The sequence below is a fragment of the Danaus plexippus genome, chromosome 5 (assembly GCF_018135715.1).
Source record: "Danaus plexippus chromosome 5, MEX_DaPlex, whole genome shotgun sequence".
In the NCBI taxonomy this organism is placed as follows: domain Eukaryota; kingdom Metazoa; phylum Arthropoda; class Insecta; order Lepidoptera; family Nymphalidae; genus Danaus; species Danaus plexippus.
In genome coordinates this window covers 3,075,170-3,093,536 of record NC_083539.1, presented here as the reverse complement: position 1 = coordinate 3,093,536, position 18,367 = coordinate 3,075,170, and the positions used below count along the sequence as shown (strand labels likewise).

Sequence of the window (18,367 nt, the reverse complement as noted above, 5' to 3'; positions counted from 1 at the left end):
TTATGATTCATTCCAAAATTATACGCACTTACTCCAAAACTGCAAGACAAGTAGTGTCGACCTTCACGCACGGTTACGTCACAAAATAAAATTTTTTCTGATATTAGTCCAAATAATATTTATAATTACTTACCAATTTATTACTTTAGGTATACGATCGCTCTAAAGTTATACATTTCCATTATACATTTTTTCATCTATAGCTGAATTATAATCAACGTAATTCCTGTCTGTCGAAGCTATTATAGTAATTTTAAATAATTTATTTTTCGATTTCAGTTGTGAAGCTGTGTCGGCAAGCGACTATGTAGAATTTTCAAACTACATGACAGAAGATAATAAGTATGGCAGGTATTGCGGTCAAATGAAAGAATTCCACGTGGAATCTGAGAGGAACTTCTTTAAAGTCACGTTCAGGTCAAACGATAGATTAGATGGAACTGGTTTCAAAGCTATGTACCAATTTTTGGAAGCATCGGAGGAATATCAGGCTCCGATATCTGATAAGGCTTCTGAATCATTGCGTAAGTTTTTTTAATTCAGAGACGTTTCGTTATCACAGCCAGACATCTCTTAGACGTATAAATAACATTCAAACTGCTTTATTATTATAATGCTTTCATTCTTTACAATTTTAAATTTTTTTCTTCTATAGGTTATAAAAAAAAACTTTTATTGCTCTCCGTGCATTCTGAATGGATTCTAATCTTACTTGTTTTTACAGATTTTTCTGGTGTCATGGGGCTCATAATTGCCGCAGCACATCTGAATCATCAACTATATCATTCATAAAGTGATACTAGACTAATAATTAATACTATTAGCATAATAATCCTGTACATTTTGTATAGTATGTGCCATACACTGTAATTTTTATCGTAGGTACGCAATATTTTCTATAAACATGTCTATAAATAAGTTTCAACTATTAACATCTACAGCAATATAACACAATAAAGTTCTATTCACGCGGGCACGGAATCTAAATATATTATATAAATAAAATATAAATGTTGTTTCATTGATTATATACCAAAAGCTAGCCACCAGATGCCGCGTCTTGGAATATATAAGGTGATATCTGAACTCTGTTAATAAGCAGGTGATTAAAATTCAAATGACTTTTTCATTGTAACTTCGTAACAACAATATCCGGTTTTTTACTTGAAAAATATACGTAATTTGTTCAAAATGTAGGCACTGCGACATTTGAATTTCGACCGTTAACATGTATCCTTCATGTGTCTTTGTGTGAAAAAAAATGTAATTCAGCCATAATGTTTAATAATTAGTTATATTCGTTGAGATGGATCAATTAATCTGTATACAGTTTTATATGAAAACCGTAATTTTATAAGCAGATGCATTACATGTGTTGATTTTGTCATATCCTATGCCAAGTTATCTTGGAAGCAAGGAATATTTATCCGTAGAACGGAACGTTTTCAAAGGTTTGGGAAGATGTAAACGACGAAGAACGTACCGATTGCCCGCGCACTTACAGTAGTCAAAAACATTGATAAAGTGAAGAAAATAATATGGTTCATCATCGTTAAAGAAGCTGTCATTAAATTTTTATCAAAGTTTTGATAAGGGGATTGGTCGCTGCTAAAAATGTTCCAAAATTTAAATTGCTCAATTTATGATATACTTTTATGAGTAGGTAACATTTAAGAGATGGAAACTAAAGCCCAATCATCCCAATCGAAGTTCTATTCAAGAACGAAAAATCGCGCTGGTTTAGAACGAATTTTAAAATTTGTCTTACAGATTTCTCCGATTGAGAACATGCATTATGTCTTCTTGTGAGGAGTACTTACAATCTGCGAGTTATGTGTAACTTGCGCAAAACTATCTGCAAAAACAAACGGTTTAGTTGAAGAAAAAGTATTGTTTCACATCATGACAACGATCTTGCTAACACAAATTGTTTGCAAATACTAAAAACAAAACATTGATGTAGCTGTAGTCATCGCATTCAATGACTTACGGAAAAGGACCACGCTACGATTCTATTAAGGAGATAAAGATGGCATAAGAGAATGTGATCAAAAAAAAAAAAAAACAGCTTCTCTACTGGAATAGGCTTACAAGACGACGATACATACACAAAAATATATACATATATTTTGTAAAAATAAATATAATTGCGATAATTTCTGAACAGATCTCGTTTTTTGGTAGCGAGTTAATACTAACATATTTTTAAATTATTATCATAATATGATAAACGAACATTCAGAAATTTATTAGATGAACTATCATCTAAGACTAGACGACTACGTCTTTCCTTCTTATTATTATTAATAATATATAAGAAAAACATATTTACAGCATTATAACTATAATAAAAGCTTTTAAGATTTCAGAGTATCGTACTTACATTTTTAATAAGTTTTTTTATTATTTATTTTGCTGGTTTGAATCTTAAGACAATGCCATAATGTGCTATAACAAAGAATTTCAATTAATGCTGTCTGAGGTGTATAATTTGCGTCGGCATTTCTTCCTGCAAGAACTGCCACTTTTCGTTTAGAATAATTGCGTAAACAGAAATCTGAACATATTTCTAGCTCTTTTCATCACTAGCAAACAGTGCAACCCACAGTTGCAACTTACTAGTTTCTAGTTCTAGTTAATCTCAACAGGTATGTTGGCGGCACTATAGCATTGCTATCTCGCTCGCACCCTTTCTCCCACTCTGTGAAACACGCTAGATGTGACGTCAGTTGGAGTTTGGTCGCCGGCTCGATTGTTGTTAGTTCATTTTGCAACTTTGTCTCCGCGAACTTTTTACGATCAAGCTTGTGTTGCAAAACTTTTTACGAATTTTTTGTGTGAGTGAGAACGTATTTGTAGATACAAAACAGGTGTTCGTTGTGTAGCCGGAGTGTTTTGTGACCATAAGTGCTACATTTTAAAGGGACGCCGTCGCAGCCTCTGGACCCTACCCATAGTAGGAATTAGGCAGGTGTTTAGTCGAGCATACATTACAATAGGTAAAGTTTTAATGATCTCTGAAATATTTATTAAAACTCAAGCTGTTTCATTGAATTCAAATTTTAAATCTCATTCCTATTGACAATTTTATAAAAAATATTAATATAACTTAGGTAAGAAAGCTTTTTCATTACTAATAACCAGAATTGTGTGTTTATATTATAGGTGTGTGCCCACCTGGCTTATTCTGTGATTAATTCACTGTCTCACGTAATTAGACACACCAAGAATTTATCGACTAACGGGTATTTTATGTCATTTGCTTGCAAATATTTATATGAAATGCATTCATTGTATTTAACTTACATCATTAACTTTATATCTATATTTTATAACATTTGCCGTAAGTTTTACAACACTTTGTTCAAATAACACGTGACATCGCCTTTCATGGAGTCAACTTGGACAGGATTGGAAGATAACTTTAATTATGGGTTTTGGGTGTCAAGGAAACCTCACAAATATGGCGGTTATGAGTCTTCTTATGAATAGTTTTTTGACACCTTTATTTTTATCCACTTTTTACATGTTATACTTATTTAGCAACAAGCTTGCACATTTTTATTATTTAATCAAAAGTATGTATTGAATTCATTCAGTGAAGTCACGATCATGCTTGGTTTGCTTACATGCAGCATGCATGCATATATATAAATACATAAATACACATATATATATAGATATATATATATATATATATATATATATATATATATATATATGTATTTATGTATATATAGGTATGTGTTATATTTTTTCGGTCTTTCATTGCTAATTACATTTTTCGTAACATTCACGTTGTTTCCGAGTCAGTATCAATATACAAAAAACAACCTGTCTTAATTAAAATAAAATGAATATTAAATTTCGTTAAAAAAAAAACTGTTTTGTGCGTTTCAAATTAGTAACGGACATATTTATTTTCTATTTGACATTGTAATACTTTTGATCGTCTTTGCATGTGCGGTTACAAGGTTCTTTTTTTAAATTTTAACGAAATTTGACTTAGCAACCATGAATATAGAAAATTAATCAAAACAGTTCTGCTATAAATTCTGTTGGCAATATTGAGTCCATGATAATCAATTAGTTTTTCAATTTATTTCTTTTTAACTGTTATTAATGTTCAATAAAAACAATTTTTGTATATACCTATGTACATTCCGCGTTAAGAAAATTCTTGTCAGAACACATTATATTATTTATATAAGATTATTGTGGTGAATTGCAATTAATACAGTCTGTAATATGAATATACGGAAATTGATGACTCAAAACTTTCTCTTTACGTGTGCAATTTACATACATTATCGTATTTCCCATACTGGCAAAGGTTTACTGGGTTAATCCGTTCCATTTGTTTAAGAATACCGTTACAGTCTAATGATACAGAATCTATATATGGTCTGGCCTTATCATGTCAAGACTATCATGTTTATTGGTGATTACTTATTGTTTTGGCGTCCTTGCTCTGGTATTATAAATGAGATATTTTAAATGTGTGCTTGTGGTTGTGAGCGCTGTGTAAATTAATCATTCAAATTAAACTTAGATGAGTTTTGTGACGTATTAAATATGTAGTTTGATGTTCTTGTGGTGCTAACGTATATGATGTCGCTTACGAATTCGAGCCGGTTTGATGTTTGTAATTTGATTATTTGTTTTGCCGTATTAACAGATTTATAATTCGATTGTTAGCGTCTTTTATGAATCTAACTACGTAATTGAAGATGAATGGTTAAATTTAGAGAGTTTTCATTATAAAAATTTAAATGACTTGGATATATGAAATTCATAATGTTATTGCAAATAAATATATAAATTTCATTCAAATAAGAAAGTTATACGCCATTGTTTTATTATATGTTAAACAATTTGAAAAAATAAAGTGCCTAATTTTATTCCATTTTTTAAATCGAGACCTGCTACAAATGTACTACGTTTATGGTCAGATATTTGCTTTCTTTACTATTACCAAAACGCCTCCAGCATAGAAATCAGGTCTATTATTTAATGAAACTGTTAATTATATTATGTAAAGCTGAATGATTTCGATCAGCTAATATAGTTTCTTTTAATAACGGAAGATCGCTTATGGATTACTTTATGTTTAGTTTAGACAGCTAATATTAAATAAGGTATGTATATTTTAAACGTGCGTTTAAAAAAATTAGTGGTTCGCTTATAGGGTATTTTTTAGACTTTTTATTAAAAAAATGGTTTGGGACCCCTGACTTTAGAACGCGACTTATGACTTCCATTCTTTTAGAAGTTTCTTAGTATGACGGTAAGAGCACGGCTATCTTTATTGTCTACTAAACATATACACGCATCTCTTGTATATTCTTATCTTTTTTATAACTATTAAACTAAAAGCAAAATCAAATTAAGTTCACGTTCTTGTGGAAAGTTGTATTTAAATATATTTAAGTATTGGTTTTTTGAAGACTAGAAATGTTAATACTTTCTTTTAAACAAAAGTCTAGAATTCCGAAAAAAATACTATTCTTAAATATTTATGAGATTATTAATTTTATAAACGCTAAATTAGGGATGAATGTCAAAGTGTTTGTTTTTCTTTGATGTTTAGAAATTTAAGCCTTGTAGCTTGTGTGTTGTTTTTACCGAAAACAGGTAAGTGCCGAAACCAGATGTTTATATAACATACTTTTAGGTCAGTAACCTCTAACCATATGAAGTTATAAATTAACTTAGTACCTATAATAGTTTTTTATACACTATCTGCGTTCCGCGGAATCTTAGAATTATCGTAATTCATATAAACTGTTTTTTATATACCTACACTAGAGCACCGGGTACTCTAAAAAGGAATATTTTTCCACTTTCAAAACCTATGTCATTCCTTAGATTGTTGTATTGAAACAAAAATACTTGTCATCTGTATAACTTATATATATATCTGAATCCAACAGACACTAACTGCTTGCATGCCAGGTATGTTACTTATTCTAAAACGAAACTGTCTCCACAACAGTTAACCACGCATATGCAAATGTTTATTATTATTAAAATTTATGTATGATAAGACAAAGGAATTTAAAGGCCGTGCCCAAATACCGGGCTAACTGCCTAATTTATACTATGACAGCGCCGGGAAGGCATGAGATATGTCAGAAATGCAACTGTTTTGTTTGTGATACACGAACAGTCGGGATGACAAATTGGATAATTAGTTTGAAATCACGACACAACCCGCAAACCTTATTTCAAAGCTGTAAAAGGTCATATTTGATTGTACAACTGTTCTTTCTCGCACACCCTCATTGTTGTAGCCTTTTATTATGTAGATATTTAAAATATTTAACTGTGTCAATGGTGTCATTGGAAATTGCTCAATAGTTGATGACTTAATCCGCGACGTTTTTGTGTTTATTACTTAATGATTTGAATATTTAATTATTGTGGCCAGTTTTTCTTAACATGGGATCTAAAAGTAATATGGCGATGGCGTAATAGAAGGTATAAAAGAATTTAAAATCATCATTAACTTGAACTTACGAAATATCCTCGCAGATGAGGATAATATTAAATTTATTTTTTAAATATTATAATAATTGTTTAGTACTTAAAAAATATATTTTATTTAATGATTTTATATATTGTTTATACTAAGTTAACGAAATTGAATTGTTACCTTAAAACAGAATTTTTCTTTTCAAACCTATCATCATCCTTCCTCAACATACGATAAAGAAAATATTTTCTCAGTTAATACCTGTGATGAATAATCTTAACTATGTATTTCTTAGGATTCTTAGGACTGAAATAAAACGAATATATATATATATTACACCAATTCATATTATATAACACCAATTTCATTTATATCCAATTACGTAATTATTTTATATAAATGTATTGAAGCAAACTAAATCTTCAAAAGCGAAGCCGTAATAATAATAAGCCTGTGTGTTATTCTATAAATCTCATATAGGCTTTCATTTCTGTTCCCAGAATGCCATTTGTTGTGTAAACCTTGTTTACTTCCTTAATTATATATAATTTACTTAAATAGCTCCTGTAATGCGTTTCTAATTGTTACATTAAGTGATTGAGGAAGGAGCTAGTGTAGAATGAGCAATTTATAATTATATCAAATATCCTAATAACTTGCTACAATGAAAATTAACATTAAGTGTGCGTGTGTGTGTTTGTGTATCTGTTACCATTAGGGTGCGTCGTCAGTCTAAATAGTCTCCATGTTTTTATAATTAAACCTACGTTGTTTCTATCATTTGCGGAAAAAAACTGAAAATTGTCTGTTTGGTCTGACAATGCTAAGTTTGGTAAGGTTAAGTGGTAGGGATACCAACAGTTCATTCGATCTCAAACATTCTACAAACCACAAGTAGATGCATAAGAAGCGATTTTTTTATTTATGAATAAGTTTTGTCTAAATTTATTTAGGCTAAATGAAATAATTATGCTTTAAAAAATATACGTTGTGGATATAAGTAGGCTAGATAAAATACATTTAATAATATATATTTTTTTGAATGTAGCATTCTTGAAAATATAAAATCCAAAATATTTGTTATCTTTACTGTAATGAATGGTCTTAAATTAAATATTAAAATAATATTACTTGCGGTTCCAATGTGAAATAAATATTGTAAAGATATAATTGAAAGTACTGCTTAAAACACCTGCCTTCAACCCGCTAGATGTTAAGGCCAACTACTATCATTAATACGAATTCCTTTTTGTGTTTGACATAACGCGACATTATTATTGCATTGTTATATATATTATAGTCTACATAATATATAGACTATGTGTATATAGTGTATATACAAAGCAACAATCTATATCTATATAAAATTATAATTAAAATATATTCTTTGTAACAAAATGCGAAGAATATTCTTATATTGTAACGGGTGAGTATAAAATATAGAAATACAACATTTGAAAGGCATAAGTCAGGATAATGTAAGATATAATACATCATTATTTTCTATAATAGGCTAAACATGACATTACTTTTCAAAGCCTATCCGATACGCTATAGTTCGTATTAAAATATTATAATATAACGCCCACCTAAATATCTGAAATATTGCAACTTACGATCGTTATAACAGACTGTAAATGGTGCGAATTTAATATTAATTCCATATAAGTCGATCGAGTAATTGGTTTTGTTCAATTAAAAATTTGAGTATTGTAAATTGTTTATGGGAAATTCATTCTTGTTTTTAGTGTACCAGCAACTAAAATTGTGTAACGGATTAAGGCTTTAAGATGAAGGTGAAGTGAACAGGTTATTGAAGGAAATAACAAAATCGTGCATGCAAAAATATTTTATCATAAATTCGACGATTTGCTGAAAAATTATTTGTATGATTGGAAAATAGATAAGATTAGAAGACAATAGTTTGTTTTTAAAAATGAAACAATCATTACTCAAATGTTAAATCGAGTTATTTCGAGAAGATGTTAAAGTCTTGGAAGTTTTGTTTTTCTTTGATAAATTTTAATTCTTCAAACAGTGCCATCTATTAGTATATATTACTGTTAAACTGGTGAGTTAAATATAATTTTTAAACCATCCTATATGCGAGTCGAGACTCTGTCGTGATTTCGTGACCGTTTCGCCCTTGACAGTTTGGGTTAATCGGAATTAATGTTTGACAGCTTGACTAATCGTTTGAGCTGTTGATAGATAAAACACCAGTAAGATTCAGATGATGTCATTATTATGTTAATATATAATATAATAAAATAAGAGCAAAAAAAATACAAAAAAAAAATATATTACAATGACCTAAGTCACAAAATTTGTCTTAAAGAATATGTTTAGAAAGTGGTTCGTCTGTTATATTGTAATGTGTGTATATTTTCTGTCTCCATGATCTAAGTGCACGTCTCTGTGATTGGTACGTCAACCTGTCTTTTCAATCGAGGCACGACTCAACGGAATGCCAATTTAAAATCTTAAGCCGTGTGTTACTTGGCCTTAGTCATCTCGAACGGTTCTTCGAATGGATAATTCGCTTTAATTTGTATGGAAAATACGATTTTATGAGCGGTTCTAACTTTAAACTGTTTCATATATATTTATATTTGATTGATTACATCTAAATTTGTATATTTATCTGAAATAAAATATATTTATACATAGATTCTTTTATAACATTTCATGTATCAGATGCCTTAATTTTGCACAGTAACCGAAATTTAATTTAAATATATAATAATATAAACTACAATAATAATTGATAACAAAATAAAATACCCACGTAAATGTATCAGACTTATCACATATTTTTTCACGTAACCCGTCTTTCTCGAACCAGAAAGGCTTCAATATATCTGAAATATAATATATTAGTAATAATCAGAAGCAAATAAAACTAAGAATAGAATAACCGAAACCATAAACAACTTGCAAAATTGATGATAAAAAACTCATATCGATAACATAAAAAAGTAATGCATCGATTCTGTTAATGTGTTCCGATAAAAAATAAAACAATAGATTCTGTATAGTTTTTTTGATTAGCTTGGTGTTGTATCAATTTGTCGCTACGGTAGGCGAGTCTCGTGACATTTATATTAGACATCAACGGGTTCCGAGACGAATATGGGACATATTGCCATAGCTTTGTGTTCACTATGATTTATGGTTATCTTTACATTAAACAGCTGTGTTCACCGACTATGTCCGCGTTCTTCGATGTTCAGTTTTGTTTTGTAAAATTTTAATTAACCTAAATTTTTCATTACGAAATTAATTGTGTAATAATCAATGTACCGCCCGAATACTTTTATCTGTTTTGTATATTTCATGTAACGAGAAACAGACAGACAGACAGAAAATTTATGTCTGTCTTTTATTGTACCTACTATGAAAGAAATGAGGATAGGTAATTCTATTCCTACAAATATATAAAAGCACAGATGTCCTAACCTAACATTAACACTAATAAAACAAACAATTCCAGTAACATTAAGCTGCAAGTTATTTCTAAAGCAGGAGTGAATTTTGTAAGCAATTTCCTTATCCTCGACACGTAATGCGGAAATTATTTCGTGATTTCGACTTCCCACTATCTTTATTGTTATACAAGAGGCATTATTTCTCGATATTCTCCAGATCCGAGCGATCTGAGCGTTAAATGTGGAGAACGTGTACAAATGCAAATAAAATTAACATCCGTAAAAATCATTTTGAAGACAAGACCTATTAAAAGTTTAATATTTCTGCAGTAATTCCAAAATTCAGTTTTGTATTAAAACAGGCGTGATATATATCAATTAGTCCTAAAATTGTTCTTTTCACTGAATATTCTCACATTCTTTCACATTTATTCAACAACCCTCATACACGACATATATAAAACTTGATTTTATCTTTGTTATGTATAGTGAATCTGGATTATTAAGTATTTTCAGTAATTAATATACCAATTATATACCTATGAAAACATGTGAAATACTCGAACCCGTAGTCTTTGGGATATTACATTACATTAGGCTTGTCAATTGAGCTAAGAGCGCTTACTGCAGTGACGTAAAAAATTGGTATCAGGAAAACATAGATATTTAACCATTATCATGTAAAAAACTTAAAAGAAGAAGACAGTCCGAACACAAATCGTAAGGCTATTATTAGGTGCGATTCAAGGAATTCTTGGGACTGACTCGGTCAATACAAATATTTGTTTCAAGAAACTTGTTAGTTGTACTCGAGCAAAGTGTACTCAGCTGAAGATACAACCATCGTGTAAATTGTTACATCAACACTCTTTCGAATTATATATTTATAACAACTTCTTTCTAATTATATTAAATATTTATTAACACTAAATAATTCAGAACTCAGGTGTTATACATAAAATACTATTGTACATATATTTGTTGTAATCTCATATTTGGAATAATGTTTTGTTGAGTTTTGGACCGATGTCAAAAAGTTAAATAATATTTGAAACGAATTCTTCAATTGCTACGGTGTAGGTAAGTATATTTCTAACAATAAGTAAAGCGTAACCGTTTCACAACTACAATCAGAAAAAAGTATTCTGTGGTTATAAAAAGTTGTTCCCGTTGTCGCTTCCTGTCGAAGGTTTATCTTTCGGCTTCTTTGAATGAGCCTGAGCACCGTGTCGCATTACCCTCCCCCCCAAAAAGGGCAGCCCTCCGAACCACATCCAATCGCGTATTATTTGTAAACTACACAATCATGAAAATGAAACTTTTTCTTTCTTTATGCGAGTGTGTCATCTCGTAAATGTGTATGGTCCTGATACAGTTGTTATTCCTATTAGGAATTCATGCTGTAAATAACCTGCATGCTTAAATCATGCATGATTTCTCCAATTATGGAAAGGATTGTGGAATAAATCATCGCTATTAGAGAACCTTTAAAGGTATAAACTTTCTATTTCTTCGACTTTCTGTTATTATATGGCTTATTAAATTATGAAACAGCCGTAGTTACGTAGATTTCAGATGATTTTGATTGTATTTTTTTATCTTTTTATAATTAATGTCTTTTGTTTGATAAGATTTCTTTGCTTTTATAATCGAATCATCAAGTGAAGTGCTGAAGCGAATATTTGATGAGCCAAATAAAACAATTTTATTAACAGTCATTACATTTCGATTGTTATTCTTTAAACAGAGACTTTGATGACGTAATCGTTCCACTAAAAATCAAGCTGGCAATTTCTAAATGACTCTTGAAAATTAAATAAACTGACTCCAATAAGTCCTTACAAGCAATACTAAAACGTGAACATACATATTTATATACCTACCAGATAACATTTATTGTAAGCGCTTGAGTAACTTTTAACTAAGAGGGAATCGTGTCAATTCTTAAGACTTTCGCTTTGACTAACGAAGAATTGAATTAGTTTATCGATTTAATTTGCATTAACGTTAAGAAACTAACATTTTCGTAGGCTTTTAGTCAATATTTTTAGAGCTCGTTATGTACCATTTATAAGATAGATAAGATAAATTCAGGCGATAACATTACTTGAACAACGAAAAGAATTACCTGTTTTTCAAAAAGTTTTGTGAATTTATATGTAATGATCATAATTCATAAATATGACATCATGCGAGACATCTCGCCTCACAGAAACCACACCCGTACGTCTTTTATTTTACTTAAAATTGTTTTGATGCCTATCATTATTATGATGCTGGGATGGCTGCCGGCCATGGACCATCGCTAAGAACCCGACCACAAAAAACACTGAAGGTATTCGTGGGAAATTGGAATTTGTTTATTGTGGATTAAATTAATGTCTCAATCTAAACATTCCATTGTTGTCCAGACAATACAATTGTGTGTCACTCTTATGATGTTTCAAATTAAGTATTAAATTTCCTTGATATTGTTACTTAAGTAGACCAGTTTTTTACTATATAACTCATGTATTATGCGCAATTAAAGTATGTATAACATTTTATTAACTACTTGCCTGTTAAACCCCGGAGGCAAGTCAGATGAGACTAGAGTCGTTGAGTATAATTTGGGCGCGCCATTTTCTGCAGGTGTTTGATACTGAATAGAAAAAAAAACAAAATTAAAATAATTATAATTTTTCACCATTGTCATTTTGAGTCGTAATCTTGAGTAACAGTTTAGCGAGGTTTTGTTGTATCAGAGATAATTAACACCATTTCATGCTCCGAAGAATCTGATTTAAATCATGCTTTGAATCTTTTTTCAAGTGTACAGTATCAAGTCACTGAAGTGCATCTGTCACTTTATACGCATGCGTCAGTGACTCCGGATGTGGGCAGGGGTCCGTAACATCTGACTCTCGGACCGGTTCCAAACTTTTTGTTCTCGATTCATCTCGTTTCATTTGTTTGCGATTATCGGACATAATAATGTCATCTATAATTAATTAGTAATTAGGTATCACCGAATTTTGTTTTTGGCTGTCTTGAGACTAATAATATTTTAAAATGTCGCTTTCAATAATTCTCTCTATGTTAAACGTATGTATAAGATATATCTACGTAATGATAATCGTATTCAGATTTCGCAAATTTGACGCAAATGTCCCTAAACGATACAATCTAGCGTAGTATCTGATTGTTTCACATGTTCTACATTTCTCTCCCACGTTTATGGAACGCTATCCCTCATCCAATCAACTCATCCACACCGGAACAATAGTCTTCTTGTTTCTTTTCGCTGCGAATCTCAACAAAACAAAAAACAAATTTGTTACATCACAATTGTCTTAACCTTTTCGTCTCCAACCCAGTTAACGACTTTTATACGAGAGAAATAATTATTTAGTATTTGGAATGCATTAATAAAAAAAATTTTTTTTTTTGCTTGAAAAATGTGTAAGATTTTCGTGAATGCTTTGTTATTCTAAATTTCCATGGCAGCTCTGCTATCATCTCCCACGCCATCTAACGGGCCGAGTTAATAAGCGCTTTCGACGTGCGAAAATGCGACATGCTCATGAGAAAATGAATCTCATTGTACGCTAACACGTTTCGGTGTTTCTAAAATAGTTATAAAACTTTATTCTTACCCAAGTACAAATACTGTGATAATTCTCTAATAAAATATTTTTATAGTTCCAGAAGTACTCTAATAGTAAATGGAAATAACAGTGAACAATTTAAAAAAATCATGTCTAGCAATATAAAATCTCATCTGACGGTAAGAGGTGAGTTCCAAGCCCACATATGTATAATAATACATTTTGAGGCTTTTATCTATCGAGATTAAGAGTATTATATCATGCATATTTTGTATTGTACATAATATAAACTAATCTATACAAGTTTTTGAAATTGGAATGATTACATACTGTCAATTAAATTTAAGTAATTGCCATACTTTTCATCTCAATATATGAGAAATGTCTCAAAGTGTTATCATAGAAATGAATATCGATTCCGATAAAGATCTTACATTCATAGCAAGTTATGTCTTGTTATTTTGATGAATAATAAATTAAACTATGTTAGAAGGCAAACCTGTTGAGAAAGTTGAGGCTCTGATGGTGATTGATTGATTAAATGTAATTTAAATGATGAAATATCTTGAAACATTTATTTTGTTCTTGCTGATAATTTATTTGCTGAATTCAAATGTGTGATATTATTATATGTGTAATTCAGCAAATAACTTACCTTAATACTCGCTCACATCTTTATATATGAAAGAAAGTGATGTTAGTTATAATATTAATAACTCAAGAACGGCTGTACGGGGTTGGTTGAAAATTGGTGGAGAGATAGCTCAGAACCAGGAAAAGGACAAAGGATATTTTTTAAACCGATAAAAACTAAAAAAAAAAGTTAATAAAATCCAAAATGTTCTTATTTACTGCCTTTAAAGAGGAACAGAGTCCGTCCGGTCGGCTATACATTTCTAATTCTGAAACTACGCAAACGAAGTCGTGGGCAAAAACTAGTTTGTATAAAATTTTCTTTATATAATATATTTAAAATGTTCTTAATTAAATAAACTTATCAAGACTAATTGAGTTTATATTAGTTTAAGTAACTTATGCTAGACTTGAATAAGGTTTCATCAAACAATATATATATCGTATATGTATATATTAATTTAGAATTAGTTACGTTTGTAGATAAAGGGTTGCGTATAATCTTTAAATTAGTTTTATTTACTTCACTGTGGTGAAGCCATAAAAGATCGGTTATGTTTTGCATCTTTTTTTGCCTGTGAAACATGTTTTAAGATGTTCTCCTAAGTGAAGAATAAGTTGAATGAATTATACGGGTAAATTAAACATTTCTTAACGTGACACATTAAAATCAAAAAGATCAACACTTCATTTAAAGCAGTTTAACGTCAGGACTTTTATTTATTTTTTTCCTCAAAAAAATCTTGTGTTGCATTCAAATAAAGGAATTTGTAAGACAAAAATCTAATTATACTTCATACTTTGATATAATTTTTTATATTTTATGGTCACACAAGTCCTAAATAAACAGATACAATAGAAACTATTTGCTTATCAAACTTAATAACAATTATTTGAAATATTATCTGTTTAACCATGAATTATTAAGTCATCACGTACAATTTCCAACTATAATCGTGACTTTCGCCAAAATAATGCTGTTATAGGTTTTACTATCTACGCCATTATGTGTCATAATTGAGACACAATGCTTATAACATGCGCATATCTGAGCTACGTGTGACGTTCATGGAGAATAGTTAAAAATTCATACTTACGAATTAATACGTGACTTTGATCTAAGTTATTATGCTAGTAAATTTTTTTATTCCGTATAAAATTTAAGTTCATAGAAACTTTTATCATAGAAACTTTTAGTATTATTTTATATCATTAAAATTACATCTAAGACTGACATGATTTTGAAAGCGGCTTGAAATTTTATAATAAATTAAATTTAAAGTTCGCTTTTTTGTAAAAAAAAAACCATGTATGCGTTTTTAAAATTATTGTTAAGGATAAATATAATAAAATAAAACTCCTCTCCCTGCAACGCCATGGACCCGGCACCCGCACGGTGAATCCATTGAATGCTAAGAGTTTTCGTTTCATCCAGAGATTTTCGATAATTAGGAGGAAAAAAAAAGGCTTTGAACACCGTCTGTGAAAAATGTATCAGTTTGTTATAGAATCAATACGTAAATGCTAAAGATTGACCTTTAAAACGTGTGTCCGTCTTATGCCTTAAAGTATCAGAAGCCCTATAGGGAGTCAAAGTTCCAATATCAGGTGCGCTACAGCAAGCAATGAGAAATATAAAAATTTTGAGACTTACCCGTCTCATAACCGCCATTAAAATATTTAAAATGGAGATTAAGTCGATCTATTCTTTTCCCTGCTTGATATTTCATCCAGAGAGCTCTGGCTGACTAATAAACTAACTAATATCTTAAATAGTGTATAAAATTCATAATTGCTTTCAATTTAATGTTACAATTAAAACATTAAATTACCCGACTAGCTGTAGGAGCGATCCTTTTGTTTTTGTCTTATAATAATTACCACTGAAGTCCAAATTATTCAATAGAATTCGTTACAGTTATTTATATGCCATAGAATAACTTAATTATAATAATTCCTTTAGTTCATACTGTCATAACGGTAAAATGCTTGTGTAACATTCCTAATTAGTACAAATATTATAACAGGGCTGTGTCCCTTCGTATTGAGGTAGACACAATCAGATTCCCTTCGGGCTGCCAACTTGCTTCCGCGTTTGACTCGTTCTGTTCCCGCTACTTAACCACCAATCTTTAAACAGCATGTTAAGTGTAAATGTTTCTTAAAACATGCTTAACGTTTTTACTTATAATAAAATAAGTTCAAAGTTATAAACTTAACGTATGTTTATAATGCTATACGTTTACAGATTTTAATAATAAAAAAAAAATAAATTTAACAATTTAATTTTATATTTTTGGGAAAGTATTATTTATTCCAAAGAAATTCTAATATATAAAATTGTATTTGCAAGGACACCTGGGAACAGCTAGGGAGCGTTATAAAATCTTGACACTACAATTTTATACTAGATTTTTTTTAAAGCAACATTTATGTAATAAACGCTGCTGTATACTTTTTGTTCATCCTAACAACAAAGTAAGCACACTTCATCCTTATCTTAATTAAGGTAGGGTTGTAAAAAGTGTTATTAAGTTTAAATATTTTCTATACTTTTCAGTAACTTTAAATAAAAGAATTGTTCGTTGTTGATTGATGTAAATAATTTATTTATTACTTTTTCAGGTAAGATGGAGTCTTAACTCGCTACAATTTAACACAAAGCTCAAAGGTAATTTGAAAACATTGTCCGTCTCTCAGCTCGTTAGCTTCATTTTGTTCGTTTAAATTAAATATCATTATAATAGATGTTTTAAATTATATCCTAATTCCCTAGTTTAATGCATTTACTTTCCAAATTCGCGTGAATTGTTATAACAGTGGCGTTACGAAATTCGGAATTAAATTTAACATTAGGGCACATTATAGACCATTACCGTCTCTCAAAAGCTACATTGGTTTGAGATAATTTAAGCAAACATGAAACCTCGCGCTATCTAATATAGAAATAATTTTAACTAGCTATTAATATATTTATGTATAAATTATAAAATTATCTACATCAATATACTTCAAGTACTACACTAAAATTATCTGGTATATGGAAGAGAGATTTAGATTTAAATTGTATTTTAATATAATCTGTGGTTTAATAGAAGTTGAATTATAAATATAGATAATTTAATACAACAATGACAATTAGTTAGCGAACTTACCTGTTCTTAAGTAAAATCTCGTTCAATTTCTATTCCTTTGTATCATTATAATCGAGTTAGTTTAAACAGTGCCAGTTTCAGATAACTTATCATACTATTTAATGAACATTGCGAATAGTTGGGGAAATCAAGAGTTTCATAATATTTTGCGGATAATATTGGTAAAGGGATAAAGATCTGCATAGAAGTATTATCATTATCGCGATCTCAAAATACTGTGTTATATCAAATAATTACTTTCGAACACAGGCAATTATTTTGGTGGCACTTCGATTACACACTATCATTAGTAGTGTTAATTATATATGGACTAATTTCTATTTGTTCACAAATATGTTATAACATTATATTCGATATATGTTTTTTCATAACATATATATGTGAATTATTTATTTTGCTGTTACATGTCTTGTTAATCTCTGTCAAAGTCAAATGTTTTTATGATCAGAAAAGATGTTTAAAATGAATTTAAACTACTCTTGTGATTATTATTTGTATATTACAAAAAAAAACTTTCTTTTCACTAATACACCGATTTTTATTATTCTGCACTCACAAAACTTAATAGTTCCAAAAAGCCTCGGATGCTAGAATTATTAATCTTCATTATTAATCTTCATTATTAATATCTCCCAAAACATGTACATACTTTATGTTTTGTTTGTTCTTTATATTTTGTCTTGATCTATACAAATATGCTTTTAGAATCTTACTAATTGAAAAATAATTCATTACCTTGAAAAAAAAAGTGAAAATAAGTATATATTTAATTATTCCTACTTCTATTTATTTCTAAAGTTCATGAACGATGAATTTACGGACTCCTAGTGATATTATGTGTGAGGTCCTGTTTTTGTCACTTCTTTATGGATAAATTTCATCGGCTTACAACAAAGTGAACTAACATTAGCAGCTGTCGAAAAATATTATCAATATGTTTCTCTGGTTCACCATCAATCTTTCTGATAAAAAGCGGTAAATAATTAAAAGCCGTAGAATTTATCTATAACATTTTCTGTTTAGAGACCCCGACAGCTTCATCCAATATTATATTTTGTGTCATCAATTCCATTATTTCGTACTAATATT

General features: G+C 29.8%; 2 protein-coding genes across 3 annotated transcripts in view; both read left to right on the top strand.

Annotated features, from left to right (window-relative positions):
- Positions 1 to 1,011, top strand: part of LOC116769329 (suppressor of lurcher protein 1-like) — a 100,171-nt gene extending 99,160 nt beyond the window's left edge. For both annotated transcript variants that reach the window (XM_061529495.1, XM_061529496.1), the window contains 2 exons: positions 280 to 524; positions 725 to 1,011. In XM_061529495.1, coding sequence (XP_061385479.1) covers positions 280 to 524; positions 725 to 792 — 313 coding nt within the window. In that variant the 3' untranslated portion in view covers positions 793 to 1,011. The remainder of the gene's footprint in view (positions 1 to 279; positions 525 to 724) is intronic.
- A 1,709-nt stretch (positions 1,012 to 2,720) lies between these two features.
- Positions 2,721 to 18,367, top strand: part of LOC116769244 (cadherin-99C) — a 74,117-nt gene continuing 58,470 nt past the window's right edge. Inside the window, exon 1 of the mRNA XM_061528341.1 lies at positions 2,721 to 2,999. The gene's annotated coding sequence lies outside the window, so the exon portion shown is untranslated. The remainder of the gene's footprint in view (positions 3,000 to 18,367) is intronic.